Raw genomic sequence first — 24,836 nt, 5'->3', positions numbered from 1 at the left:
AAGTATCCTGACTGTGAATGGGTAGAATAAATTCTATCAAGGAAATAGTCCCCCTAAGCAGGCCAGAATAGCAATACTAATATCAGATAGAATATACTTCAAATTATAATTAGTAAGAAGAGACTAAGAAGGCCATGACATACTAATAAATGGACCTTTCCTATGGGATGATATAACAATCTTAAATACCTATACCCCAAATGAATATCCCCTTCATCAAACAGATACTACTTACCCCGTAATATACACAGATCCAAACACATTGATTTTTGGTGACTTTAACAGACCAAAGTCACCTATAGATACATCAACTCAGCAAAAATTAATCAGAGAAAACTTAGTATTAAAGAATTGCATTGACCAACTGGACTTCACAGACATCTACAGAATATCTCACCCAGCAGCATAAGAATATACATTCTTCTCAGGAACAGATGACATGATCTTGCATTGAAAGAAACTCAGATTCCTCTCCCAACTTACTTGAGCTGATTGGAAACTGGCAAAGCAGCAGTCTATAATATTAACACAAAACATTCAGTAACTTTCCTGAGTGCCAACAATGATTAGAGTAAGGCTGAAATCAGTAAAGCAACCCCATTTGTAACTGCCTCATAAAAACAAAAGCTAAGAACTTAATTAGATGTGAAGGGCCTCTATGATGAAAACTTTTAAAACCTCAATGGAAATTAAAGCACACTGAAAGAAATGAAAAAACTTATGCTCCTGCATTGGGAGGATCATCATCATGAAAATGGCAATACTACACAAAGCTATTTACAAATTCAACACAATACCCTTCAAAATCTCAACAATATTTTTTAATTACATAGAAGAAATGATCCCAAATGCTTATGGAATTACTGGAGATGTTGAATAGCAAAAGCAGTCCATAGTGGGGAAAAAACAGTGCTGGAAGAATATCAATACCAAGCCTCAAACTCTCTAACAAAGCCATACTACTACTACTACTACTACTAGTAATAGAACCCACAGACTTGTGGGTAGCCTCCAAATATTTGATAAGGGAGACAAAAATCTCAAAATACAAGAAACCAATGATGCTGGCACAATTAGCTATACATGCAGAAAACAATTAAATCCTTCTATATAACCCTGCAACAGATTAGTAACAATTAGATCAAATGGATGACCAGATACCCTGAATATATTACAGGAAGGGATAGGGAAAACACTAAGTCTCTGTGGCACAGGTCAAAACTTCCTAAAGATCCAGAATTGAAACAAATTAAAGGAAAACCAGAAAAATGGGATTGCATAAAACAAGCTTTTCTCAATACCAAAGAACCTTGCTACATGTAGACATATGACTTCTGGCTAAATGTTTTTCTATATTTGTTATACCAATTGTTTCTCTGCTGTATGTGTTCTCAGATGCAGTGAAGACTGACTTCTGATTTAGTAATTACACATTTGTTAAGTTCTATTTTCTACTGTGAGTCAGTTCTCTAATGAATAGGAATGTCATCCAGGTGACTTTCTACATTTGTGCTCATGTTTCTCTTCAAATTGACAGCCTGCTTTCTTGATGAAGGATTTTCCACATCTGTTACATTCATATGATCTCTGCTGTGTTTTCTGATATGAACTTAGTTTTGTGAAACTCTTGTTTCGAACTTTCTACATTTGTTTCTTTTGTAACAGTTCTCTTGTGGGTGTCCAATGATAAAGCCTGAGCAGTGTCTTCTGGGTGAAAGACTGCACACTGGGCTACATTCTTAAGGCTTCTCTCCTGTGTGAGTTCTTTGATGCAAACTGAGTTTTGTTTCAGGTGAGAAATTTTCCACATATATTACAGTCCAAAGGTTTCACATGAGTTGCTAAAGTGTGAATGCTAGGTGAAGGATTTGCACATATACTACATTCCTAAGGTTTCTAACCTATGTAAATTGTTATGCCTGCTGAGGTGTGAAGGTCTGTTTGAAGGTCTTTACATATGTTGCTTTCATAAGGTTTCTCTACTGTGTGTGTTCTCTGATACAAAGTGAGTTATGACTTCTGTCTGAAAGTCTGTCCAGTTTTTTACTTTCATAGGGTTTCTCATGAGTGTGTCTTCACATGAATATTAAAGTTTGACTTCTGGGTAAAGGACTTTTCACAATTCTTACATTCACAGGGTTTCTCTCCCGTGTGACTTCTCTGATGTTTAGTAAGGCCTGCCTTGTAGGTGACTTTCTACCTGTTGCATTCATAAGGTTTCTCTCCTGTGTAAACTATGATGTGAAGTGACATGTGACTGCTGCATGAAAGACTTTCCACACCTGTTGCATTCATGTTGCTCTTTGGTGTATATTCTGATGTGAAGTGAGGTGTATCTTCTGTCTGAACAACTTCCCACATTTGTTACATTCATAAGGTTTCTCTCCTGTGTGTATTCTCTGATGCAAAATGAGGGGTGACTTCCGTACAAAAGCCTTTCCACATTTATCACATTCATAAGGTTTCTCCCCAGTGTGTCTTCTCTGATGTAAAGCAAGGTTTTCTTTCTGTCCGAAAGATTTTCCACATGTGTTACATTTATAAGGTTTCTCTCCTGTGTGTACAGTGTGATGAACAGCAAGTTGTGACTTCCAGGTGAAACACTGTCCACATTCCTTACACTCATAAGGTTTCTCTCCTGTGTGAGTTCTCTGATGAAAAGTAAGGTGTATCTTCTGTCTGAATGACCTTCCACATTTGATACACTCATAAGGTTTCTCTCCTGTGTGTGTTCTCTGATGCAAAAGAAGTCTTGACTGGTGTCTGAATGACTTCCCACATTTGTTACATTCATTACATTTCTCTCCTGTGTGTATTCTCTGATGCAAAATGAAGGGTGACTTCCGCACGAAAGTCTTTCCACATTTATCACATTCAAAAAGTTTCTCCTCTGTGTGTCTTCTCTGATGTAAAACAAGACTATTTTTCTGTCTGAAAGACTTTCCACATTCCTTACACTCATAAGGTTTCTCTCCTGTGTGAGTTCTCTGATGCAAAGTGAGGTGTGTCTTCTGTCTGAACAACTTTCCACATTTGATACATTCATAAGGTTTCTCTCCTGTGTGTATTCTCTGATGCAAAAGGAGTTGTGACTTCTTTTTGAATGACTTTTCACATTTGTTACATTCATTACGTTTCTCTTTTGGGTGATTTCTATGGGTGGAAAATTGCCTATATTCCTCATATTCATAGAGTTTTTCTTCTGTTGGTGTTTGAGAATGTAAATTCAGGTCTGACATCTGAGAGGTAAATTTTGCACACTGGATATACTCATTGGAATTCTCTGGATATTTGCTCTAAGGCTTCATAAGGTCTATTTCCTGACTGAAAGATTTGTCACATGCACCACATGTGCAATGTTTCTCTCTTGTGTATCTTTTCTCATGTGTAGTGACTGTAGGTCTTAAGTTGAACAGTTTTCCACATAGACTACATTCAGGAGTTTTTCTTCCTCCCTGAAGTATTTTCTGAAAAAGAGAGCAGAGTTATAATAGCATTCTCTATATTCATTATGGTTATATTCATTCTGCCTTATGAAAAGTTACTAAACTCACTCCTTCCTCCACTGTATTACTATTTGTGACTAAGACTTCACATGGACTTTCATCTGGATTTTGCTGGCACATCTTATTCACGTCCTCCATTTCTTGGATATCTAAAATAAGTCACAGAAAAAAAGACAAAACACAAATGAGATCCAAAGATTCCTTACTGTAAAGGTAAAGACATTTTTACTCATTCTAATTATTACATATTTTAAAATATCAGAGTAGGAATTGATTGGTGATAAATATATGCTTTTCTCCATAATGTCTAAATTAAGAAAGTAATACTGATGTTTTACAATGGAAAAGAATGTTTGTGTTTCAATTTTCTTTGTTTTATAACAGAGGAAATATTTCCTCAAAATACTTACCCATGTACTGTCAGAGTAGTAAGCTGTGTACGAACTATACCCTTTAGTATTCTTGGGGTTGTTTTTCTCAATTTTTATTTTGTTTGGCATAAGGGAATAGTTATTTTTTATTTCCTTGAAATAATTTATATATTTTGTTTTATTGTTTCTCAACCATTAGGTGAGGAACAAAAATATTTTCCATTCTCAGAAACCATAATATTGTTTATATATCACTTTGCCTATCAAGTAAGCAGGAATTGTTCCTAGAAGTAAGGTTTTACACCTACATCTCTTAAGTTCTAACTTCTTACTAAGAATTATGAGGTACCTATGGGAATTTTAAACTTTCTTTGTCTTCACTGTGGATCAAAGTCTTTTTAAAATTCCTTTTCTGATATTCCTGCCTATCAGAAGCATGGAAGAACTAAGATTCTTCAGCTCATCAGCCAAATAATCATCCTCTCTAGACTAAAAGCTGCAGTTCTGAATCCCAGTGTATGTCTTCCAGCACTGATGATCTATTTTATTCATCAGGAGAACAGGCCTGGAGTACTCCTTATTTCTTCATACCTACATAGTCCTAGTTTCAAAGAAAATAAAATCTTATTTTCTACATTTCTTGTTTAATTTTTCTGTTTCAGAATGATTTCCACAAAGACAAAGAGAATTGCAAACTTTATCTCTATAGCCACAACAAATTCAGTTAGTGTCCACATGAATTCTTGATTTACTAGTCTTTAAGACAAAGGATCATCTATTTCTTTGCCACACAGGACTTAGAATTGGGAACATTATTGCTCAGAACAGTGCAAGACGAATCTACCAACAGAGCTCTGGCAAAAACATCACTACACAAGATGCTTTAACTCACTTGTGAAATTTTTGCTTGAGGCTTCTCTTATCCTTGGTTCTACTGCTTGCACCAGTTTGACGATCAAGTTAGGTTTAGGAACACAGTGCCCTGTTAATAAGAAATAATGAAGAATTATTGATCATGCTGGGTCATCTTTGCTGTAAGATTTGACTGTCTATTCACAAGGTTGCTCCTAAATCTTGTTATTTCTCAATGACTCCATGGTTGACTTTCCCCCAGCTTTGGAATTATTTTTCTTTTTGTGTGGTTTGAAATCAGCTATTTTGCTCAAGGCTAGCATTCTACCAATTAAGAGTACCAGCCCCTCTTTCACTTTTTGAGTGGTTAATTGAAAATGAGTGTCATGGGGTCTTTTCTGCCATTTCTGGCTTCAAATCAAAATCCTCAGTTCAGCTTCCTGAGTAGCTAGGATAACAGGCCAGCTCCATTGTACCTAATTGCCCGTTTTGAATTATAAATACCCATTTTAAATCTGTGGTTTCCAGATCATCTTTCCAACAGTAATATACATTATATTCTAGATTGTATAACTATTTACAATAATATGCTCAAGGTTGGGAAGATAGTCTTCTGGAATGCTACATCTAAATAACATAAATATTCATATATCTACTAAAAACAAAGCACGTGACCTTACAAGTTAATGTGACTTTTGCTCACCCAAGGACACAATGTTACGGTGGATCTCCAGCATTACATCTCTATACAGGGTCCTCTGAGCAACGTCCAGGTACTGCCACTCCTCCCAGCTGAAGTCCACAGCCACATCATCAAATGACACTAGCTTCTGTAAGGACACATTTCTGTCAAGTAATTAGCCCTGAGTCATGAGAACACCAAGGCTGGAATTTCATTCGTCTACAGGTATGCATTTTATCTTATATAAAAATGTTTGGAGCTTGCTGTGTTATCTATACAGTGGGAGAAAGAATGATCAAAGTAGAAATGTTTGCCACTGTATTAACTTGGTAATTAAAATACAAGGTTTCCTGCTGGGAAGGTGGCTCAGTATTAGAGTGCTTGCCTTGCATGTATGAGACTGGGTTTGATTCCTCAGCACCACATAAGCAGAAAAAGCCAGAAGTGGCTCTGTGGCTTAAGTGGTAGTGTGCTAGTCTTGAGCTGAAGAGCTCAGGGACAGCACCCATGCCGAGTTCAAACCCCACAGACAACAAAAATAAAAAAAATAGTTTCCCTAATACATCAGAATACATTTCTAAGGAGATAATAATCTGGCATGACCACATTAAGTCTAGGTAGTAAAAGAGTATGTTTAGCTTACTTTGATAAAATTTCCTATGTATCAGGGTGACAATGAAGTAAACAAGAAATTTTTCTTGCATTTTCATATTCTGCCTCACTTAAAAAGTGCTCTCACATGGGGGCTGGGAAGGTGGCTCAGTGGTAGAGTGCTTGCCTTGCATGCATGAGGCCCTGGGTTCGATTCCTCAGCACCACATAAGCAGAGAAAGCTGGAAGTAGTGCTGTGGCTCAAGTGGTAGAGCACTATCCTTGAGCTGAAGTGCTGAGCAACAGTGCCCAGGCCCAGAGTTCAGGCACCATGACTGGCAAAAAAAATAAAATAAAATAAAACAACCAAAAAAAAAGTGCTCTCACATAAGCAAGCACAACACATTCAGAATATTATATCGAATATATACCATATTCATCAACCTACGAAAAGCAGTGTTCATGTGAATGTAAAAGAGAGTTAACAATACTCAAGAAAGTAGCTAATGACTGATTTGGACATTTTAAGATTTGACTTAGCACATAAAAATATTTTTGTTAACTGTTTCTGTTATTAAAATTTTTTACAGTAGCATTGACTTTTATTTATTCATGTTAAGTCACCTGAAATGATATCTGCTGCATTTAATGCTCATTACTGTAAATGGCTGAATAAACCCAGGGATGCCCAATATCTCATGGTTATATTCAACACAGCCTCATTACGACTCCCACAACAGTACTTTATTTTGTAAACTATAACCCACTATTACTCCCTTTTCCCCTCCCCCCCAGCTTCAAATGCACATGATAAAGAGGTTTAGTTAGGGAATGTACATGGAAAATAATAAAAACAGCTTTCCATTCACAAAATATATTCCCATACTGATTAACTCAGGCAGCTAACTGGTTTATGAAACTTTATTGAAGAAAAATAAATCAATTACTAGCAGAGCTATCAATCACTTCTCCAGTAATACCTTGCATCATTTATTCAGTGCTATATTAAGCAGTGTATTGGAAGACAGTTTAACTAATAGCCTCCTAAGATTTAAATGAAAATTACAAAATGTTTGACACCCTATTTTGAAATACAAAGGGTGTTTGACTTCTAATTTCCATTCTCTGGAGAAGAACAGCTCACTTCTTTATTGACCTGTATAAAATACACCACATTTTCTGTTCTGCTGATACTATAAATTCAATATCAATTCTCCAGCCACATCAGTTAGGAGCATAAAGTACATGTAACCTCAAATCTCTAACAGTGGAAGGCTTCAACAAGAATGGATGCTGCTAGAATGTTGGTTCCTTTGATGTGACAACTGAGAATACAGCTCCCGCCCCCTCAGGTGGCTTCTTCATCACGTTAGAGTAGTGAGGAATGGTTTGGTTTCATAATCAGGTTAAGAGTGAATATAGGTTGGGTGGGGGTTGGGGGAAGGATGGGAAAGGATGGGAAGGGGAAACAAAGGAGGAGGCTACAATGCTTGATAAGAAATGTATTCATTATCTTGCCCATGTAATTGTAACCCCTCTGTACAGTATTTTCACAATGAAAAAAAGAAAAGCACAAAAAAAAGAAAAAAAAAGAGTGAATATAGGAAGTAGAGCTGTAGCTCAAGTGGTAGAGGGCTATCCTTAAGCTGGAGAGCTGAGGGACAGCACTCAGGCCCAGAGTTCAAGCCCCATGACTGACAAAAAAAAAAAAGTGAACATACTGGCTGTATAATACAAATGCTGAACTTTAAAAAAAAATTTGAGTCTTGGGCAACTGCTTTCTTGAAACTACAGTTTCTAAAAGCAGTTATTGTCCAAAGCTGGAAAAACTTAAGTCTACTCAGATGAGAATGTAAATGAATGGAGGGAGGGAGCTAAGTGAAAAATAAAATTTAAAAGAAAAGATGATGTCTGATAGGGGAGCAGCCAGATAAGAAATCAAAAAAGGAACAGTAGTTTCAAGTTCATTCCAGCTATAATGCAGGTTATTCTGACTTTTAGGTAGCATCACATGACATACTTTTGATTCTATTCCCGAGATACTCTGTAGTATTTGTCTCTGTCTGTTTTATTGTCCGTGCAATCTCTGGCACTAGGAGGTCATCTAGGATCGGATCACATAGAAGTGAATAAATGGATAAACAAACTTTAGAAATAGTTAAAGCAGGAGACCACTGTGACCTTAGAATATCAAGACAAATACTGTCAATATTGTTAATATTTGGATGCTAAATTCTTGTTGTAAACGCAACCTCAGGTGGTTTGTTGGGTAGTCTGTAGGAAAATGAATTGTTAAAAAAATACACCTCCATGATATGGGCTGTCATTACATAACAGAATATAAGAGAACATTATTCCTTATTAATCCATTTCAACACCATACTCTGTGCTTTTCTCCTGGCTCCTCACTATCAAAGGATCTGTCCCAAACTCTTGATTATCCAGGTGGCTGGGGAAAGACTATCTTCTTCTTACACTGGCTTTCCCAGACACAGGCACAGAGGGCCAGGGGCCCGTGGAGCAGTGGCCTCAGCCTTCTCCCCATGCAGCAGCTGATGCTTCCCCAGCCTGAAGAAATTCTAATGATTGAAATGTGGTCATAGATACCCTGATACTTCCTTCCTCTGTAAGAACTGCTACATGAACTTTTGTGAACATTGCATACCTCCTACAGTAAGAAATTTAGGTGGCAGAGGAATAAAATGTTCCTTGACTACAATTGCATTTTATCAGTCCTTTACTGAAGGATGGAGGCAAAGGGCAAAAGGCTTATGGAACATTAAAAAATGACCAAAAAAATGTGAAATATGACCACAAGCACAACAGAGTATAAAAAGGATAAAAAGTGATGCTACCTAAAACCTACAGAAGAAAATTTTAAAAGGTGAAATGAAATATAGTACTAATTTGTTTTGCAGAGGCTAAAAGGAAAGTCTTTTGATTCCCATTTTGAACCCCATTACAAAGGAAGAATGGCCAACAATCATCCTACCAATCCAGCCATGTGTGACAATACCAGTGGTGAATGCTGACTAGCACACAAAAAGGAAATATATGTGTAAAGTATTGAAAGAAAATAATCTTCAATAGATAATCCATTGGGTAGAGGAACTCTTCAGAAAATGTAGATTGGAGATATTTAAATGGAAAGATAATTCATTAATAACACATCTGCCTTTTAAGACTGTTACAAAAAATTATCCTGCTTCAAAAGAATAAGATGCCAACATGCATGTACACATAGGACAAGGTCATTAAAAAGAAATCTGTAGAACATATGTTAGGTTTTAGGTAATCTTTCTGAAATGATTCATGGAAGAAAAACTAATTTATTAAGATTCAATATACAAATGCACAAGTGTATTATACACAAAGTATTTGTACTAGGCATATGTATCAATTAATACTTTACTTGCTTGGTAAATATGAAGGCCTGAGACCAAAGAATTAATTCTACCAAAAGAAAATAAAAAGACAATAAATTTAGGGCTGGGAACATGGCTTATAAAGAGTGCTTGCTTAGCATGCATGAAGTAATGGTTTTGATTCCTCAGTATCACATGAACAAAAAAAGCTGAATGTGGTGCTGTGGCTCAAGCAGTGAGTGCTAGACTTCAGGGAAAGAAGCTTAGAGAAAATGAATGCCCAGTTACTGAGATCAAGGAACTGTGCAAAAAAGGCCACAGAATTGTAATTTTTTAATCTTCCATTACTATTGGAAAAGTAATACTCCTATAATTTATAAACATCAGGACAAAACATCAGCAGTAACATACATATCACTGGCATTATTTCAAACTAAATGCTGTTTATAAAGTACTGAAGTATTAATTTTACGAAGACCAAAACAATGAGAGTAATTCTCAAGACAAACTTCCTAGAAAAAAATGTGATATAAAGCTAGGTTATAAACATATTACAGTTAAGTAATATATTTCTAAAAATCTATGAGTGAAATAAACACAGGGAAATTAGTATGGATATGGGAGAAATGTACATTATCACTATGTTTTATAGGCTATTAAAAGCAGTCACTTTGTTACTTCACCTTTGAACTAAAAGCAAATGCTTTTAACTATGTATGATCTATTCACAGGTATATTTTCTGGAGGGTGGGGGAAAGTCATAGAACTCCAGGGAAACAGGGAAAAAGTACAGCAGTGGAATTCATTAGACACTAATGAAAATAAACTATACAACTCATGATTAGAGAAGGGAGGGAGGAATTGTGAAAATAAGGAAAGGAAGACCCTCTGTGAAAGGGAATATACTCATTACCTGATATGTAATTGTAATCTCTCTGTATCTCTATGACAATAAATTAAATTAATTATAAAACAATCCTTCCATGTAGTTGTGCTAGCCTAAACTGTTTACTTAGTGAAGAAAATATACCAGTTAGAATAGTTACAACTATTAGAAATAAAATACAAGGCTTAATTTGAAATGTGAAATATTGGAATTGAGGGTGAATATTAATTCTATATAAATCAGTAACAATAACCTTGTTTTAGTATCAAATTAACTGTTAGTATTAAATGTTCAGGTAAGAAAAAAGCAAATCAAAACAAGTGCTCTAGCTCAAGACTGTTATCAGAGCCTAGCTACTCAAGGAGGCTGAGATCTGGAAGCCAGCATGGTAGACAACTCAAATTCATTTGAAATTTTGGAGTTGAGGTTGAATATTAATTCCACATAAGCCAGTAACAGTATGTGCTGGTAAGAAAAACAAAAACAAGAGCTTCAGGAACGAGAATGTATCCTAGTTATTAAGGAGGCTGAGGTCTGGAAGCAGCCTTGGTGGACAACTCAAATTAAATAGCTAATAACAGGTTGGAGGCATGGCTTAAATGAGCGTGTCAACAGTGATTGAGGAAGCTGACTGACTGAGTTCAAGATCTAGTACTAGCACAAGAAAGCATGGTTGGGGCTTTGACACTAATTGTGGCAACACAGTAAGTCCTCAGACATAAAGAGAAATGAAAATGAGTGGAGTGGGGAGAGGAGAGAAAAGGGGCAGAGAAAAGAAGAGCTGACAAGACAGTAGTGGAAAAAAGGGGAAAAAAAGGGAAGGGAAAGGAAAAGAAGAGAGGAAGGGAGGAAAGTTTCATGACATTAGACTTGACAGTGACTCCTTTGATAGGACACCAAAAGTGTTTGATACTAAACAAAATCAAATGTAGTGCATATAATTAAAACATTGTATATCAGAAGGTGTGATCAACAAGGAAGAGAAAGCATGGTATTAGTTTTTCTCTAAATAGATTACTAACCAAAGTGAATTAAAAACATAAAACAACGGGGCTGGGAAGGTGGCTCAGTGGTAGAGTGCTTGCCTTGCATGCCTGAGGCCCTGGGTTTGATTCCTGAGCACCATATAAGCAGAAAAAGCCGGAGGTGGTGCTGTGGCTCAAGTGGTAGAGTGCTAGCCTTGAGCTGAAGAGCTGAGGGGCAGCACCCAGGCCCAGAGTTCACATAAAACAAAATCCTATAATTAACCATCCCCCCACAACACAAAATCTAATTTAAAAATGGAAAAAACTGAAGAGACTTTTCTAAAAAGTATACAGGTAGCTCATTAAATATAAAAAATTCAATGTCAATAGTTATTAGAAAAATTCAAATCAAAATGAAATACCTACTTTTTCATACACACTTTTATTAAACAAAAACAAAAAAGTTTCCAAAGTCTAACAACTGTTGAGAAAGATGTGAAAACAAAGTGAATTTTGATGCATTTCTGGCAGGAATGTAAAAAAATCAACGATGGTATGGAGACTTCTAAAAGAACTAAATATAGAATTACATAGGAATATGGTCTAGGGGCTGGGAAGGTGGCTCAGTGGTAGAGCGCTTGCCTTGCATGCCTGAGGCCCTGGGTTCGATTCCTCGGCACCACATAAGCAAAAAAAAAGAAAGAAAAAAAGAAAGAAAGAAAGAAAGGAATATGGCCTAGCACTTCTATTTCTAGATTTATACCAATGGAAGTGAAAGCAGGGACTAGAACAATTATTTGGAGAATCACTACACAACAACTACTCACAATAACCAAAAGACAGAAGCCTGGAAAGAATAGATAAATGTGTTTAACAGGAAGAAAACTTTAATACATTTTACAGCAGGGATAAATCTTGAATACAATAAGCTAAATAAAATACACCAGGCATCAAGTATCAGCCATGGTATGATTTCCCTTACTGCTCTTCCATGGATCAACAAACACATAGACCCAGTAACTATAATGGTTCCAAAGACTGGTAGGAGCTGTGTATTTAATGATTTTTACAGCTTCATTTATGGAAGGTAAAAAATGCTGTAGAAGGATGGAAGGCATGACCATAAAACAATGTGGCCATATGTAATGGTTAATGTAGCCAAAAAGGATGGAATATACCTATACTCCCTGAATTTGGGATTACCAGATAGCCTAGGCTACATAAAATTTCAAGAGCAAGCTAGACTACATAGCAAGACCTGTCTTCAAATGGAATACGGAAAAATCAAACCATAAGAAAAACGTCAATTCTAAGAGCCACTGCAGCAAAGGAAAATTTGTAAGAAAAACTAGTTCCCAGACACAGCATTCGAAGAAAAGTAAAAAGTGAGAGACAGATGGAGGGAAGACAGGCTGGGAGAAAAAAAATACAGAAAGAAAAATAGATACATAAAGAAAGATACAAATAAGCAAAGCTAGAGAGCAGAAAACAAAGATTGAAACAGAAAATAGTAGGGGGGGGTGGGGAAACTTGTGAGGACACCTTAGGAAAAAATAGAGGGATTTCTAGAAAAATCATAGACCATATCATTGCCTATAGCCTAAGTTTCAAGTAAGAAAATGACCATGAAGCAGTCCAATAAGGTATGAAGAGTAATTTAAGTACATATTGCTTACTCAGTCCTCTAAAACATTCAAAGACTTCATTAAGACAGTTCAATGTTATTCATGAGGACGGGATCTCTGACAAGTTGCTAGGGAACCTTCATCTTCCATTAGATATCATCTCTTCTAGGTTACTGAATCACATAACAGTGTGACTACTTTTTCTCACATAACAAAAAACTAGAAACAAGCTGAAGCAAATCTGCACTTAACATAGACAGAATGTCAGATTTTATTAAAATATGCTAAACTTAATAGCCATCTTTATGTGATTTATGAACATGTTCCTGAAGCTGAATCTGTTTTTCTGTTTTTAAATCTTGGACACCTTTGAGTTCATAAGATGGAATGTAATACAAAATGAGAAATAAAATGCAACTCACCAGAGAGTCTTTCATTCTTTCTTGCTGTTGACAATGAACAGAAGATTCAGGAAGCATGGCTGGGAGAGAAGGCAAATGAAGTAGTCAGGAAAGAATCTGTGTGATTTTCCAGAAATTTTCCTGCTCAAAATATTATACATGGGAGGAAAGGCCTTCTTATGGGAGAAGAATTTTTTATGTATCAAGTAAAGCATCAAACTCTCCACTAAACACAAATCCACAGTCCATTAGTTGCTAGATATTGTTAGCCCAGTAAGATTATTTCCCATAGCTAAGCATGCTCCTTCCCCTTTCCACATTGGCATGCTCCCTTCCTGGTCAACACTAGGCCCATTAAGGAAAGACAGTTAATAATCAGCCTCCCTCCAAGCCCCCTTTACCTTGAGATGGTACTCTTCTGAGGTAGTTACCACCATATAAGGCAGCAAGAATTCCCTAGAGTGACCTTAAGGTCTGGGCAGATGCAGAGCCCCTTATCTACTATTTGGACAGCAGCCATAAATCCTAGTCCACCATGATGGATCCCTTGGTCCACATGTCCACACTGGGGTCTCCACCTCCTAGCCCCTCGTTATATAGGTCACCTCAAACAATAGCCAGTACTTCTTCTCACTCTTCACTTGTGAGGTCTTGCCAGTTCCACTGCTGTCAATAAAACTTTCTTTGTTCTTTGAACCTGGATGTTTGCATGGTTTTCTGGCAAAGTCTAATATACCCTAACAGATAATACAAAAGCAATTCATTTCTCTGTTAATGTACATACAGAATTCATAAAAACTGATGTTCCTACAAAAATAATTGAATAATCAAAAAGTCACATCTTCACTAAAACTAGCTATTACTCAAACACACTTAGAGATGTATGATCTATTATTCTACTAATGCAAAGATATCCTAGGACTCCACTAAGCATTTGTATTCTAACATTCATTTACATATTTAAACACCATGGAGAACACGAATATTGTAACTCAGTATTTTTCACCTAAATTTATAGAGGGAAAATGTATACAACACATATTTTTTGTGTTATAATGTTTCAATGATGATTGTCAAATGGCACATTTCCTTGTATCCAAATACTCAGAGCACCCTCATCAGGGCAGAGAATCAAGGACAGTTATGACTCCTGGAGAGTTGTCAGATTGTCTGAAGAAATCTTGGGCTTTCAGTGACCTGGAAGGTAAATTAAAAAGGCTTAGGGACAGGCACTGGTGGCTCATGCATATAAACCTAGCTGAATCAGGAGGCTGAGATCTAAGGATCATGGTTCAAAGACAGCCTGAGAAGGAAAGCAATTGGAATCTTATCTACAATTAACTACCAAAAACCTGGACATGGAGCTGTGGCTCAAGTGGTAGAGCATGAGTTTTGAGCAAAAAAGCTCAGAGGCATCACCCAGATTTGAGTTCAAACCCTAGGAAACACACACACACACACACACACACACACACACACACACGATAGATCTGGCAGACAGTGACATTCATTTGCATGCCTATGTCCCTTCAATGCACTTCCATGGAGACTGAAGGAATGCTGGGGAAGAGGGACATACTCAGTGAAGACAGTATATGTACAGAGAAGAAGAATAGACAGCAATGAAGGAGTGATGCTTCCTCAAGGTTTCCAGGGAGTCCATGAAATGATTATACATAAGGTGTACGATGTTCCAGGGGATCAGCAGCCGAAGAAAAGGATAACGGGGTGATATGGGGTTCTGTGCAAGCCTGAACTTGGAGAGCCTTGAGTTGCAGTGAACAATCTCTTCCTGCTGCCCTAATCCATTTGGTCATCTGTCTATTTTGCTTTCTCCTCTAAAGAAAGCCACAGGTGTTCAGTGCTGAGGAGCAGAGCCATGGAAATGGTAAAAGGGTCAGAGAGCGTTGCTCAATGGGCATCATTGGCACCCACCAAAGCAGCAGGGGTTCTGAATCTACACCAGCCATCCTTCATGGCCTGCATGCAGAGGCCAAAGAGAACAGAGAGACCATAGGAAAAAATTGTGCATGTGTGCCAATTCTGGGGCTTGAACTCAAGGTCTGAGCCCCCTCCTTGATCTTTTGTTTAAGGCTAGTGATCTACCACTTGAGTTACACCTCCATTTCTGGCTTTTCAAAAGGTGGTTAATTTGAGATAAGGGCCTCACAGACTTCCCTGCCCAGGCTGGCTTTAAACCTTGATTATCAGATCTCAGCTCCCTGAGTAGCTGGGATTATAGATGTGAACCACAGGTCCCTGGCTTAGGAAGGAATCTTAATCACACTCAATCCTCTAAGTATTGATTAGTGGTATGTACTGTCACTTCTGCACAATGCAAGAATGTTTTTTCTGGTCCTGTGGCTTAAACTCTTGATCTGGGTGCTATCCATGAGTTTTTGTTCTCAAGGCTAGCATTCTACCACTTGAGCCAAAAAGCTCCACTTCCAGTTTTACAGTGGGTCATTGGAACTAAGAGTCTCACAGGGACTTTCCTGCCCAAGTGGGCTTTGAACTGTGATCCTCAGATCTCCGCCTCCTGAGTAGTGAGGATTACAGGCATGAGCAACTGGTGCCCAGCTAATGAAAGAATTCTGGAGACAGTAAGTAAGTGAGGAAAAATGACTGCTGTTAAAAGGTAGAGCCTGTCACAGGGCTCACACAGTAGCTACGATTACAGACATGAGCCATGGGCACCTGACATGACATGTGTATTCTTGTTTTGGATGTGGGCATATTTGTTTTGGTAAAATGTAACTTTCTCATTGGTGACTTAGGTCTGTTACCAAAAGGCCAGCAATGGAGCTTAGACTCAAGTGGTAGAGCATTTACCTTGAGCAAATAAACAAAACAAAACAAAAACAAACAAACAAAAAAAACAGCTTAGGGACACCAGGACCATTAGACACAGACACAGACACACAGAAACATATTGCAAATGTACTCAGAACACCACTATTCTACAAACAGAAAAACTTGGGCTCAAAAAAAAATGGCTGGGAGCTGGTACCTCATACCTGTGATCCTAGCTACCCAGCAAGCTGAGATCTGAAGATTACAATTCAAAGACAACCTGGGCAGGAAAGTCCATAAGACGCTTATCTTCAATTAACCACCAGAAAACCAGAAATGGAGCTATGGCTCTAGTGGTAGAGTAGCAGTCTGGAGCCAAAGAGCCCAGGAACAGTGTTCAGATACTGAGTTCAAGCTTGGTCAGTGGTGAGCAGAAGAGCCACAAGCAAGCACATCTCCTCCAGTGAAAGGCCCTCTGGCAATCCATAAATCCAGCTAGGTCCTGCTGATCCTGTTTACTGGATTAGTTGACTGAATAACTCTGTGACTTACAGAGCTGCTCTGGAAGGCCCCAAGGTCTGACCAATGTAGACCCCAGGGGAGGGTTAACAACTGTTGTCTAAGCCACTCAGCTTGCAGAGATAATCAGTTCTGCCCTTTCCATTGGGCAGAGCTACTCTACACCCAGCTTTGATCCTGTTCTTCATCTTGCAGGCTCCATTCAAGACAAAAAGTTCTGGCAATTTTAGGAACATCGATTATCTCAGAATCTAAAAGCTGGGTGCCAGTGGCTCACACACACCTGTAATCCTAGCTATTCAGGAGCCTGAGATCTAAGGATCACGTTCCAAAGTCAGCTCAGGTCAGGCAAGAAAGTTCATGAGAGTTTTCAGGTTTTTTTTTTGTTGTTGTTTGTGGAGTTTGAACTCAGGGCCTGGTTGCTGTACCCACCAGAACTCCTATTCCTCAGGGCAAGTGGTCTACCACTTTAAATCACAGTTGCTAATTGGAGATAAAAGCCCTGCTCCAGCTGGCTTTGAACCTCAACATCAGATATCAAGCCTTTTGAGTAGCTAGGATTAGAGTGTGAGCCACTTGAACCTGGCCTAAAAAAAAACAAAATGGAGACATGGCTCAAGTGGTAGCATCAGCCTTATCTTGAATACAAAAGGTAAGGAAGAACTCACTCACAGAGGCTGAGTTCCAGCCACAGTATCAGCATGTGTACCCATGCGTGCAGGTGCATACATATATACACACACAGTAGTTTAAGAGTGCTTAAAAAAACCCAACAATGAAGCTGGGTGCTTGTGGCTCATGCCTGTAATCCTAGCTACTCAGGAGGCTGAGATCTGAGGATCATAGTTCAAAGCCAGCCCAGGCAGGAAAGTCTGTGAGACTCCTATCTCCAATAAACCACTCAGAAAACTCAGAAAACTCCAATGGTTTAGATGCATCAGGCTGATGAGTAAAACACACCTTTGTGTGTGTGTGGGGGGGGGGGTTGGGCTGGATATCAGATTAACTGAATCTCTCCTGCATATAGGTCGCACCATTCCATAGGCAGGCTTTCCATATGAAATTAAAGTGGGCTGGGGGAGAGAATACTGCAATGCAGGCATTCTCTTTCCCACTCTTACCCATTCCCCTAACTTCCTGGCTACCATGAGTTGTTCTGCTTTGCCAAGATTGCCTGAAATCTGTGACATGAAGCAAAATAAATCCTTTTTCCCTTAGGTTATTTCTGTCAAGTATTTTGTCGCAGCAACAACAAACTATATTGCTAACACAAAACCCTATCTTTTCTATTTCTGTCTCTTGTTTTATTTTTTCGCTAGTCTTGAGGCTTGAACTCAGAGCCTGAGCACTGTCCGTGAGCCTCTTTGTGTTCAATCAAGGCTAGTGCTTTGGGGCTGGGAAGGTTGTTCAGTGGTACAGCACTTGCCTTGCATGCTTGAGGCCCTGGGTTCGATTACTCAGCTACACATAAGCAAAGAAGAAAAAAGCCAGAAGTGGCGCTGGGATCCAAGTGGTAGAGTGCTAGCCTTGAGCTGAAGAGCTGAGGGACAGCACCCAAGCCCCAGGACCAGACCCCTACCCCCCACAAAAAAAGGCTAGTGCTTTACCACTTGAGCCACAGTTCCACTTCCAATCTTTGAGTAGTTTGAGATAAATATCTTGGTGGGTGCCGGTGCCCCCCACCTGTGATTCTAGCTACTCACGAGGCTGAGATCTGAAGATAGTGGTTCAAAGCCAGCCCAGGTAGAAAAGTCCTTGAGACTCTTATGTCCAATAAACCACTAGAAAACCGGAAGTGCCGCTGTGTCTCAAGCAGTAGAGCACTCAGCCTTGAGCTGAAGAGTGCAGGGACAGCGCCCAAGCCCAGAGTTCAAGCCCCGCGACCGACCAAAAAAAAAAAAAAAATCTTACAGACTTTCCTGTACTGGCTGGTTTGAACTATCATCTTCAGATGTTAGCCGCCTGAATAACTAGGATTACTGGTTCCAGACATTGATACCTGGCCAACGTCCACCTCTACCTCTACCTCTTCCTCTTGGTTCTTCTTCCTCTCCCCTCACCTCCCTCCTCCTTCTCACCATGCTAAAAATGTACAGAATACCACTGAATGAGACACTCAGCCCAAGGTTGCCATCTTCACTCAAATGAACTATAAAGCTGACTTTAATAGGTGAACTTGGTAATAAATTATCCTAGTCGTACAGACCTGGCCACTGGAACACAGAACAAATGATTGGCCAGAGACAAGATCACAAAACTTGAATCTTGGCCATACAAACGTCTCAATCCAAATTCAGTAGTGAACATGAGACTCAAATCCAGGCACTCTCCTCACCAGACAGAGCCTTGTTCTTAATCACACCTGTGGGTGTTGTTGATTCCTTGGTACAGGAATATGATGGAATGACAAAGGCCACACACAAATGGAGTATTGTTTGAGGGTGAGCTTTGATAAAAGATAAAAGCCCCAGCTCTGGCATTTACTAACTTGTGACATCATAGACAAGCCATTTTACTTTTTTTGCCACTGTTTCTACATCTGTAAAATGGAGATAATCAGAGCCCCTTCCCTCATAGAAGAGCAGGTCTCCAGCAAGGTGCAGGGGCTCCTGCCTGTAATCCTAACTACTCAGGAGGCTGAGATCAGAGGATTGAAGTTCAAGGCTAAAGAGCAACAAAGTCTGTGAGACTCTCAGCTCTAATTAATCACCAGAAAACCAAAAGTAGTACAGTGGTTCGAAGTGGTAGAGAACTAGCCTTAAGCAGAAATGCTCAGGGTCAGTGCCCAGGCACTGAGTTTAAGCCTGATAACCAAAAACAACAACAACAAAAAAAGAGCAGGACGGGAGCTGGTGGCTCACGCCTGTAATCCTAGCTACTCAGGAGGCTGAGATCTGAGGATCACGGTTCAAAGCCAGCCCGGGGAAGGAAAGTTCATGAGACTCTTATCTCCAATAAACCACTAGAAAACCGGAAGTGGTGCTGTGGCTCAAGCGGGTAGAGCGCTCGCCTTAAGCTGAAGATCACAAGGATAGCGCCCAAGCCCAGAGTTCAAGCCCCATGACTGACAAAAAAAAAAAAAAAAGAGCAGGTTCCACTCATGAGTTTAAGATAGTATATTAAGTTCAAAGCCAGCCATTGCAGCTAAATCTGAGAGATTAATCTCCAATTAACCTGTAACAAGCCAGAAGTATAATTGTGGCTCAAGTAATAGAGGGCCAGATCTAAGCAACCACCCACTGCCTTTGTTCCAACTTGACACAGGCCAAGCACAAAGGGTCCAACAACAGATATTTGGTGGTGACAAACTGAATGAGTGAACTTTACACCTCCTGCCAACCTTTCTTGTCCAGCCCCTCTCTGGCTGCAATGTTAATTATTCTCTCATTGTGTGAAAATAAGTATAGCATAAAACATGCTATACGAACCAAGTATACGTATACACTTCAGTGGCTTTAAGTACAATCACATTTCAAGCAACCTCACTGATATCAACTTCTAGAACTTTCTCAGTATCCCAAACTGAAATTGGGTACCTATTAATTAGCAGCACCCATCCATGCCTTTTCCCAGCCTCTGGAAACCCACCATTCTACTTCCTGAGGTTGAGAGGAGAGGATTGCAGTTCAAAGCCAGCCTGGGCAGGCAAGTCTGACACCCTTATCTCCAATTAACAAGAAAAAAATTCAAAAACATAAAACAGAAATAGAGATGGGGCTCATCTGGTAGAGCACCAATTGTGAGGGGAAAAAAACAATAAAAAATATGAGGTGGGGCTGGGGATTTAGCTCTTGGAGAAGCCTGTCCTGACAAGTACAAGGTCCTGAGTTCCATCCCCACCTCTGACGTAATAACAACAATAACAACAAGTAGTACACAAAACCTATTTATGCCATGCCCAGAAGCAAGCTTTAAGATAATCACTACCTCATCCTTCTTTACAAATATGAGCTGGATGCTGTTGGCTCATACCTGTAATCCTTGCTGCTGCTACTCAGTATGCTGGGGATCACAGTTCGAAGCCAGCCTGGGCACAAAACTCCATGAAATTCTATCTTCAGTAAATTACTCAGAAAAAGCTGGAAATAGAGCTGTGGCTTAGTGGTAGCCTTGAGAAAAAGACTCTCATGGATATTTCCCTAGTTCCTGAGTTCAAGCCCCAGCATCAACAACAACAAAATAGAATATGAGGTCCTGTGTTTAGGCAACTGCACAAGTACGTACAGACACACAGACACAGAGCACAGTGCCAGCCCCAACCTGACTAACTAAATCCAAGTCTCTGAGGCTGCCTCCAGGCAGTTTGCATTTTAGCCAGCTAAGCCAGGTGCTGGTGGCCCACATCTGTTATCCTAGCTATTCAGGAGAGGCCAAGGTCTGAAAATCATGGTTCAAACCAGTCTGGGCAGGAAAGTTCATGAGACTCTTATCTCCAATGAGCCACCTAAAAACTTAGAATTAGAGTTGTAGCTCAAGTGGTAGAACTGAGCAAAAAAGCCCAGTTTTTAGTACCCAGGCCATGATTTCAAGCCACAGCTGGCACTATAAAGTACAGAAAGACCCACCAGTTAGTAAGCAAAAGAGCACACACTGCATTCACTCCAACACCAGTCTCTCCATGGCTCATATAGGTGGAAAAGAGAGTGCATTTATTTGTGCCAGTGCTGGAGCTTGAAGTCTGGGACTGTGTGCTCTCTCATAACCTTTTCTCTCTAGGCTGATGCTCTACCACTTTAGCCACAGCTCACTTCCAAGGGAATGAAAGTTAAATTAAAAGGCTGTACATGCCCAATAATTAGATAGCCTTGGGCACAATTCCAGGAAGGCCAATAGTAATCTAGCTCATGGTAGGGATCTTAAACAAGTTCAAGCCCCACAGAACCCTAGTTTCCTTATAGGTTTCTGGAATGAGAGTCTTACTAGCACCTAGAATTGCCAGCCATAGCGCAGTACTCTTAAAGTCAACAAGAGTAACTTTGTGTTTCAGTTTTGTTTTATTCTGGAGACTGGTCCTAGGGCTTAAACTCAGGGCCTGGATCCTGTCCCTGGGCTTTTGTGCTCCTATCACTTGAGCCATAGATCCACTTTGTGGCTTTTTGGTAGTTAATTGGAGAGCAAATTTTCAGACGTTTCTGCCAAGGCTGTTTTTGAATCATGAGCTCAGCTCTCAGCCTCCTGAGTAGCTAGGAATTCAGGCATGAGCTACTGGTGCCCAGCTAACTAATTATATTCCTTTATTAACTAGCACTCTGGTAATCCATAAGGCCAAGGCCCACTGAGAGACCCTGGAGCTAGGCTCATACCTAGGACCCATCACCCTGAAGTGGGGGTGAGCTTCTCTAGAGGCTCCTGAACCTCCCCTGCTGCCAGCTCCATTCCTCCAGGATAAGGCCAGACCTGCTAATCATCCCTGCTGAGGAGAGTTTAACCCTGCCTGCAGGCCCTGGGCTAGTGTTAGCAGCCCTGGTTATCAGCTTTCCTTCAGTTCCCATATGAAGTTGGGAAAGAGGAGAGGTCTCAAAGAGAGATCCGGGCTAGGTTATCTCTTGCTCACCTCCTTTCCCCACTCCACTGCACATGCTACAGAGGCTCCCTCCATTCCCAGTTCCATTGTGGTTGTTAGGAAGCAACAGTTTCATTTAAGTCTTTGTCTTTCTGACTCTGACAACATGTATGAAATGCAGAGGGTCCAGCATATGCATACAGAAGACACACAACTCACTCACACAATTCAAACACTGACAAGAGCAATTAACTGCTACAGGACATACTTTTAGCTGCCAAGTTAACGTCAAGGTATTAACTAGAGCATTTGCTAATCTCCATTTGATTAGCACTAGGACAAAGAGCCCTCTGTACTCAAGACACCAGAATGGCCAGAGACCAGCCAGAGACTGAGGAGAAAGGAAAAGCATCAACCTCAAAATTCAGCCTCTTGGGCTGGAAAGGTGGCTCAGTGGTAGACCACTTGTCTTGCATGCATGAGGCCCTGGGTTCCATTCCTCAGCACCACATAAGCAAAAAGAACAAAGCTGGAAGTGGTGCTGTGGCTCATGTGGTAGAGTGCTAGCCTTGAGCTGAAGAGCTGAGGGACAGCACCCAGGACCCAGGCCCCAGGACAGGACCCCCCCCAACAAAAAAAAATTCAGCCTCTTCCTTTGAGGCCAGCCAACAGTCAGTCAAGTCAGATCCTGATACACAAATTACCCACTACTTATGGGACCAGGAAAAATCCCATAAGCAAATCTGAAATGCCCTACTATAGGAAGCAATTTAAGTATCCATAGACTTGCTAGGAGATAAGGGAGTTGGAATGATGTGAGGGAGCAGTCAAAGCCAGGTGCCAATTGTTCACACATGCCATCCTAGCTACTCAGGAGGCTGACATATGAGAATCCTTGTTCTAAGCCAGTGAAATCTGTACCACTTATCTCCAATGAACCACTAAAAAGCCAGAAGTGGAGCTGTGGATCAGGCGGCAGAGCACGGGCCATGAGTGAAAAACACTACAGGACAGCACCCAGGCCCTGAGTTCAAGTCCCAGGATCTGAACACATGAACACACACGAACACACACGAACACACACACACACACACACACACACACACACACACACAGAAATGCAAATTTAGCCTAATGCATGTACACAGGTACAGGTACATGATTAAGTTTCAAAAAGGCAATAACAAAAATGATCAAAATTTGGAATGGAAAAAATACCAAGTCCCATCAATTCAGAGGAGAGGAGGAAGGCATGTGGCATTCTACCCTCAAGGAATTGTGCTTTGGGACATTTCGGGGGATCCTTCCACCAGGACACCTCCATACTCCTGGAGAGTTAAAGGTGGCAAGTTCCTCAAGAACCAGAAACTCACCTTTCACCCTATCCAAGGCACCTGAAGCTCCAAGAGGATCTCTGCACTCACTCCCCAAGGAATCCACAGGATCTGAGAAAAAAAATAGGAATGGGGAAAGCCAAATAGGGAGAGGGGAGCAGGGAGGCCCAGGGGCCCCTGTGCAAATGGTAAAATGCAAAAGGGACTGACCTGAGCAGAAACAACAGGATCAGGTGAGGTGGGGGGGGATGAGGGAGGAGAGCAGAGATGAGGGGGGAACCAGTCCTACAGAAGGCATCACACCCTGGGACACAGGGTTCTCCCCAGAAAGAGAATATTGGGAGGTCAGGGGAGGAGAGAGGGCAACAGAAAGGAGGACTGACTGTAAAACATGGAAATTTGAAATAAGAGTCCCAGACTGGGGCACCAAAGGCCCTGGGTTCTAATTCTGACTCAATTGAGTGGACACATTTTCATCCTCAATTTGCCCCATCTGGGGAAAAAAAGCGGGGAAAAGTGCAAATGTTCCCCCCTGCCGCCTCTGAGGACTCCGACAGGAGGAGAAGGAGCAAGAAGGGGCAGCAGAAAAGTATTTGGAGAAGATGGAAAGCATTATTCCATGCTGCACTGGACCGAGGCACTCACCTGCCCAGCCGCTAGAACCAGCACTTTTTCTGAACCCTCACGGGTGCCACCAAGCTGCCTCTCCTGGTACAAAGCCCACAGCCCCACATTGGGCAGGAAGACCAGGGCCACCAGTACCACCGCCTGAAAAAGCCCCTTCAGAGCCCTGCAGCCCTGCTCCGCACTAGCTGTTTTGTGAGCTATCCCTGAAGCCACATTCTGGAATATGAAATACTGGAGTCTTTATTACACAGTTAACAGGCTGCAGGCCGCCCGTTGTTACAAAGGCCCACAGCCCCCCAAATACACATAACACAGCTAGCAAACATGCTAAAGAGGAAAGAAATAAAGCCAATACCAACAAGGCAATTCAGCTTCCATGGAGATCTGAATTATGATGGCATGATGACCAAAGATGAGACAGGACCCAGCACTCAACTAGGGAGACACATGGGGCAAGACTTAAGCTGATCCGGGCCTAAAAAGATCAGAGCACCAGCAGACCCACCGAAAATTCCCAGTCCCAGGCATTGGACTGACAGGTTCAATAACCTATCAGCCAAGTGCCCACCCCTGCCTCCAAGGATCCGGGCACGCCTCTCATCTGGGAGGCTGGTTTTCCTCCCCCAGCATGAAGACTAGATGCCAGACTCTACAATCACCATGTGGCCAATATGGACAGTCAGACTTGACCTCCTTAGCACATCCGCATGTCCACGTGCTGGCAGCGGCAACAACTAACCAAACCCAAGACAGCAATGGCGCTGTCCCACTCCGACTCTATAGCACTTTCCACTGCTGCCTGCTCATTGGGCATTG

At 40.6% G+C, this 24,836-nt stretch overlaps 1 protein-coding gene across 1 annotated transcript; it reads right to left on the bottom strand.

Annotated features, from left to right (window-relative positions):
* Window positions 1–2,291: 2,291 nt before the first annotated feature.
* Window positions 2,292–24,834, bottom strand: LOC138807121 (zinc finger protein 25-like). The gene is made up of 6 exons (XM_069992687.1): window positions 24,760–24,834; window positions 24,039–24,236; window positions 5,433–5,559; window positions 4,770–4,859; window positions 3,555–3,655; window positions 2,292–3,239 (listed from the first exon to the last, which is right to left on the bottom strand). The coding sequence occupies exons 1-6, from the start codon at window positions 24,832–24,834 to the stop codon at window positions 2,292–2,294; spliced, it is 1,539 nt and encodes a 512-aa protein (XP_069848788.1).
* Between the last annotated feature and the right edge of the window lie 2 nt (window positions 24,835–24,836).

Source organism: Dipodomys merriami, unplaced genomic scaffold, assembly GCF_024711535.1.
Source record: "Dipodomys merriami isolate MVZ:Mamm:240054 unplaced genomic scaffold, mDipMer1.0.p SCAF_411, whole genome shotgun sequence".
Lineage (NCBI taxonomy): Eukaryota > Metazoa > Chordata > Mammalia > Rodentia > Heteromyidae > Dipodomys > Dipodomys merriami.
The sequence above is the reverse complement of the archived record's forward strand: the minus strand, read 5'-3'. Positions and strand labels throughout refer to the sequence as shown.

Bases quoted from the DNA above. Each gene is read 5' to 3' on its own strand.
- LOC138807121 (XM_069992687.1), bottom strand. From the start codon at position 24,834: ATGCCCAATGAGCAGGCAGCAGTGGAAAGTGCTATAGAGTCGGAGTGG. The intron at 3,656-4,769 runs GTGAGTTAAAGC...GACTTATTTTAG, and splicing joins CTCAAGCAAAAATTTCACAA to ATATCCAAGAAATGGAGGAC. The intron at 3,240-3,554 runs GTGAGTTTAGTA...TTTACCTCTCAG, and splicing joins GTAATACAGTGGAGGAAGGA to ATGTCAGACCTGAATTTACA.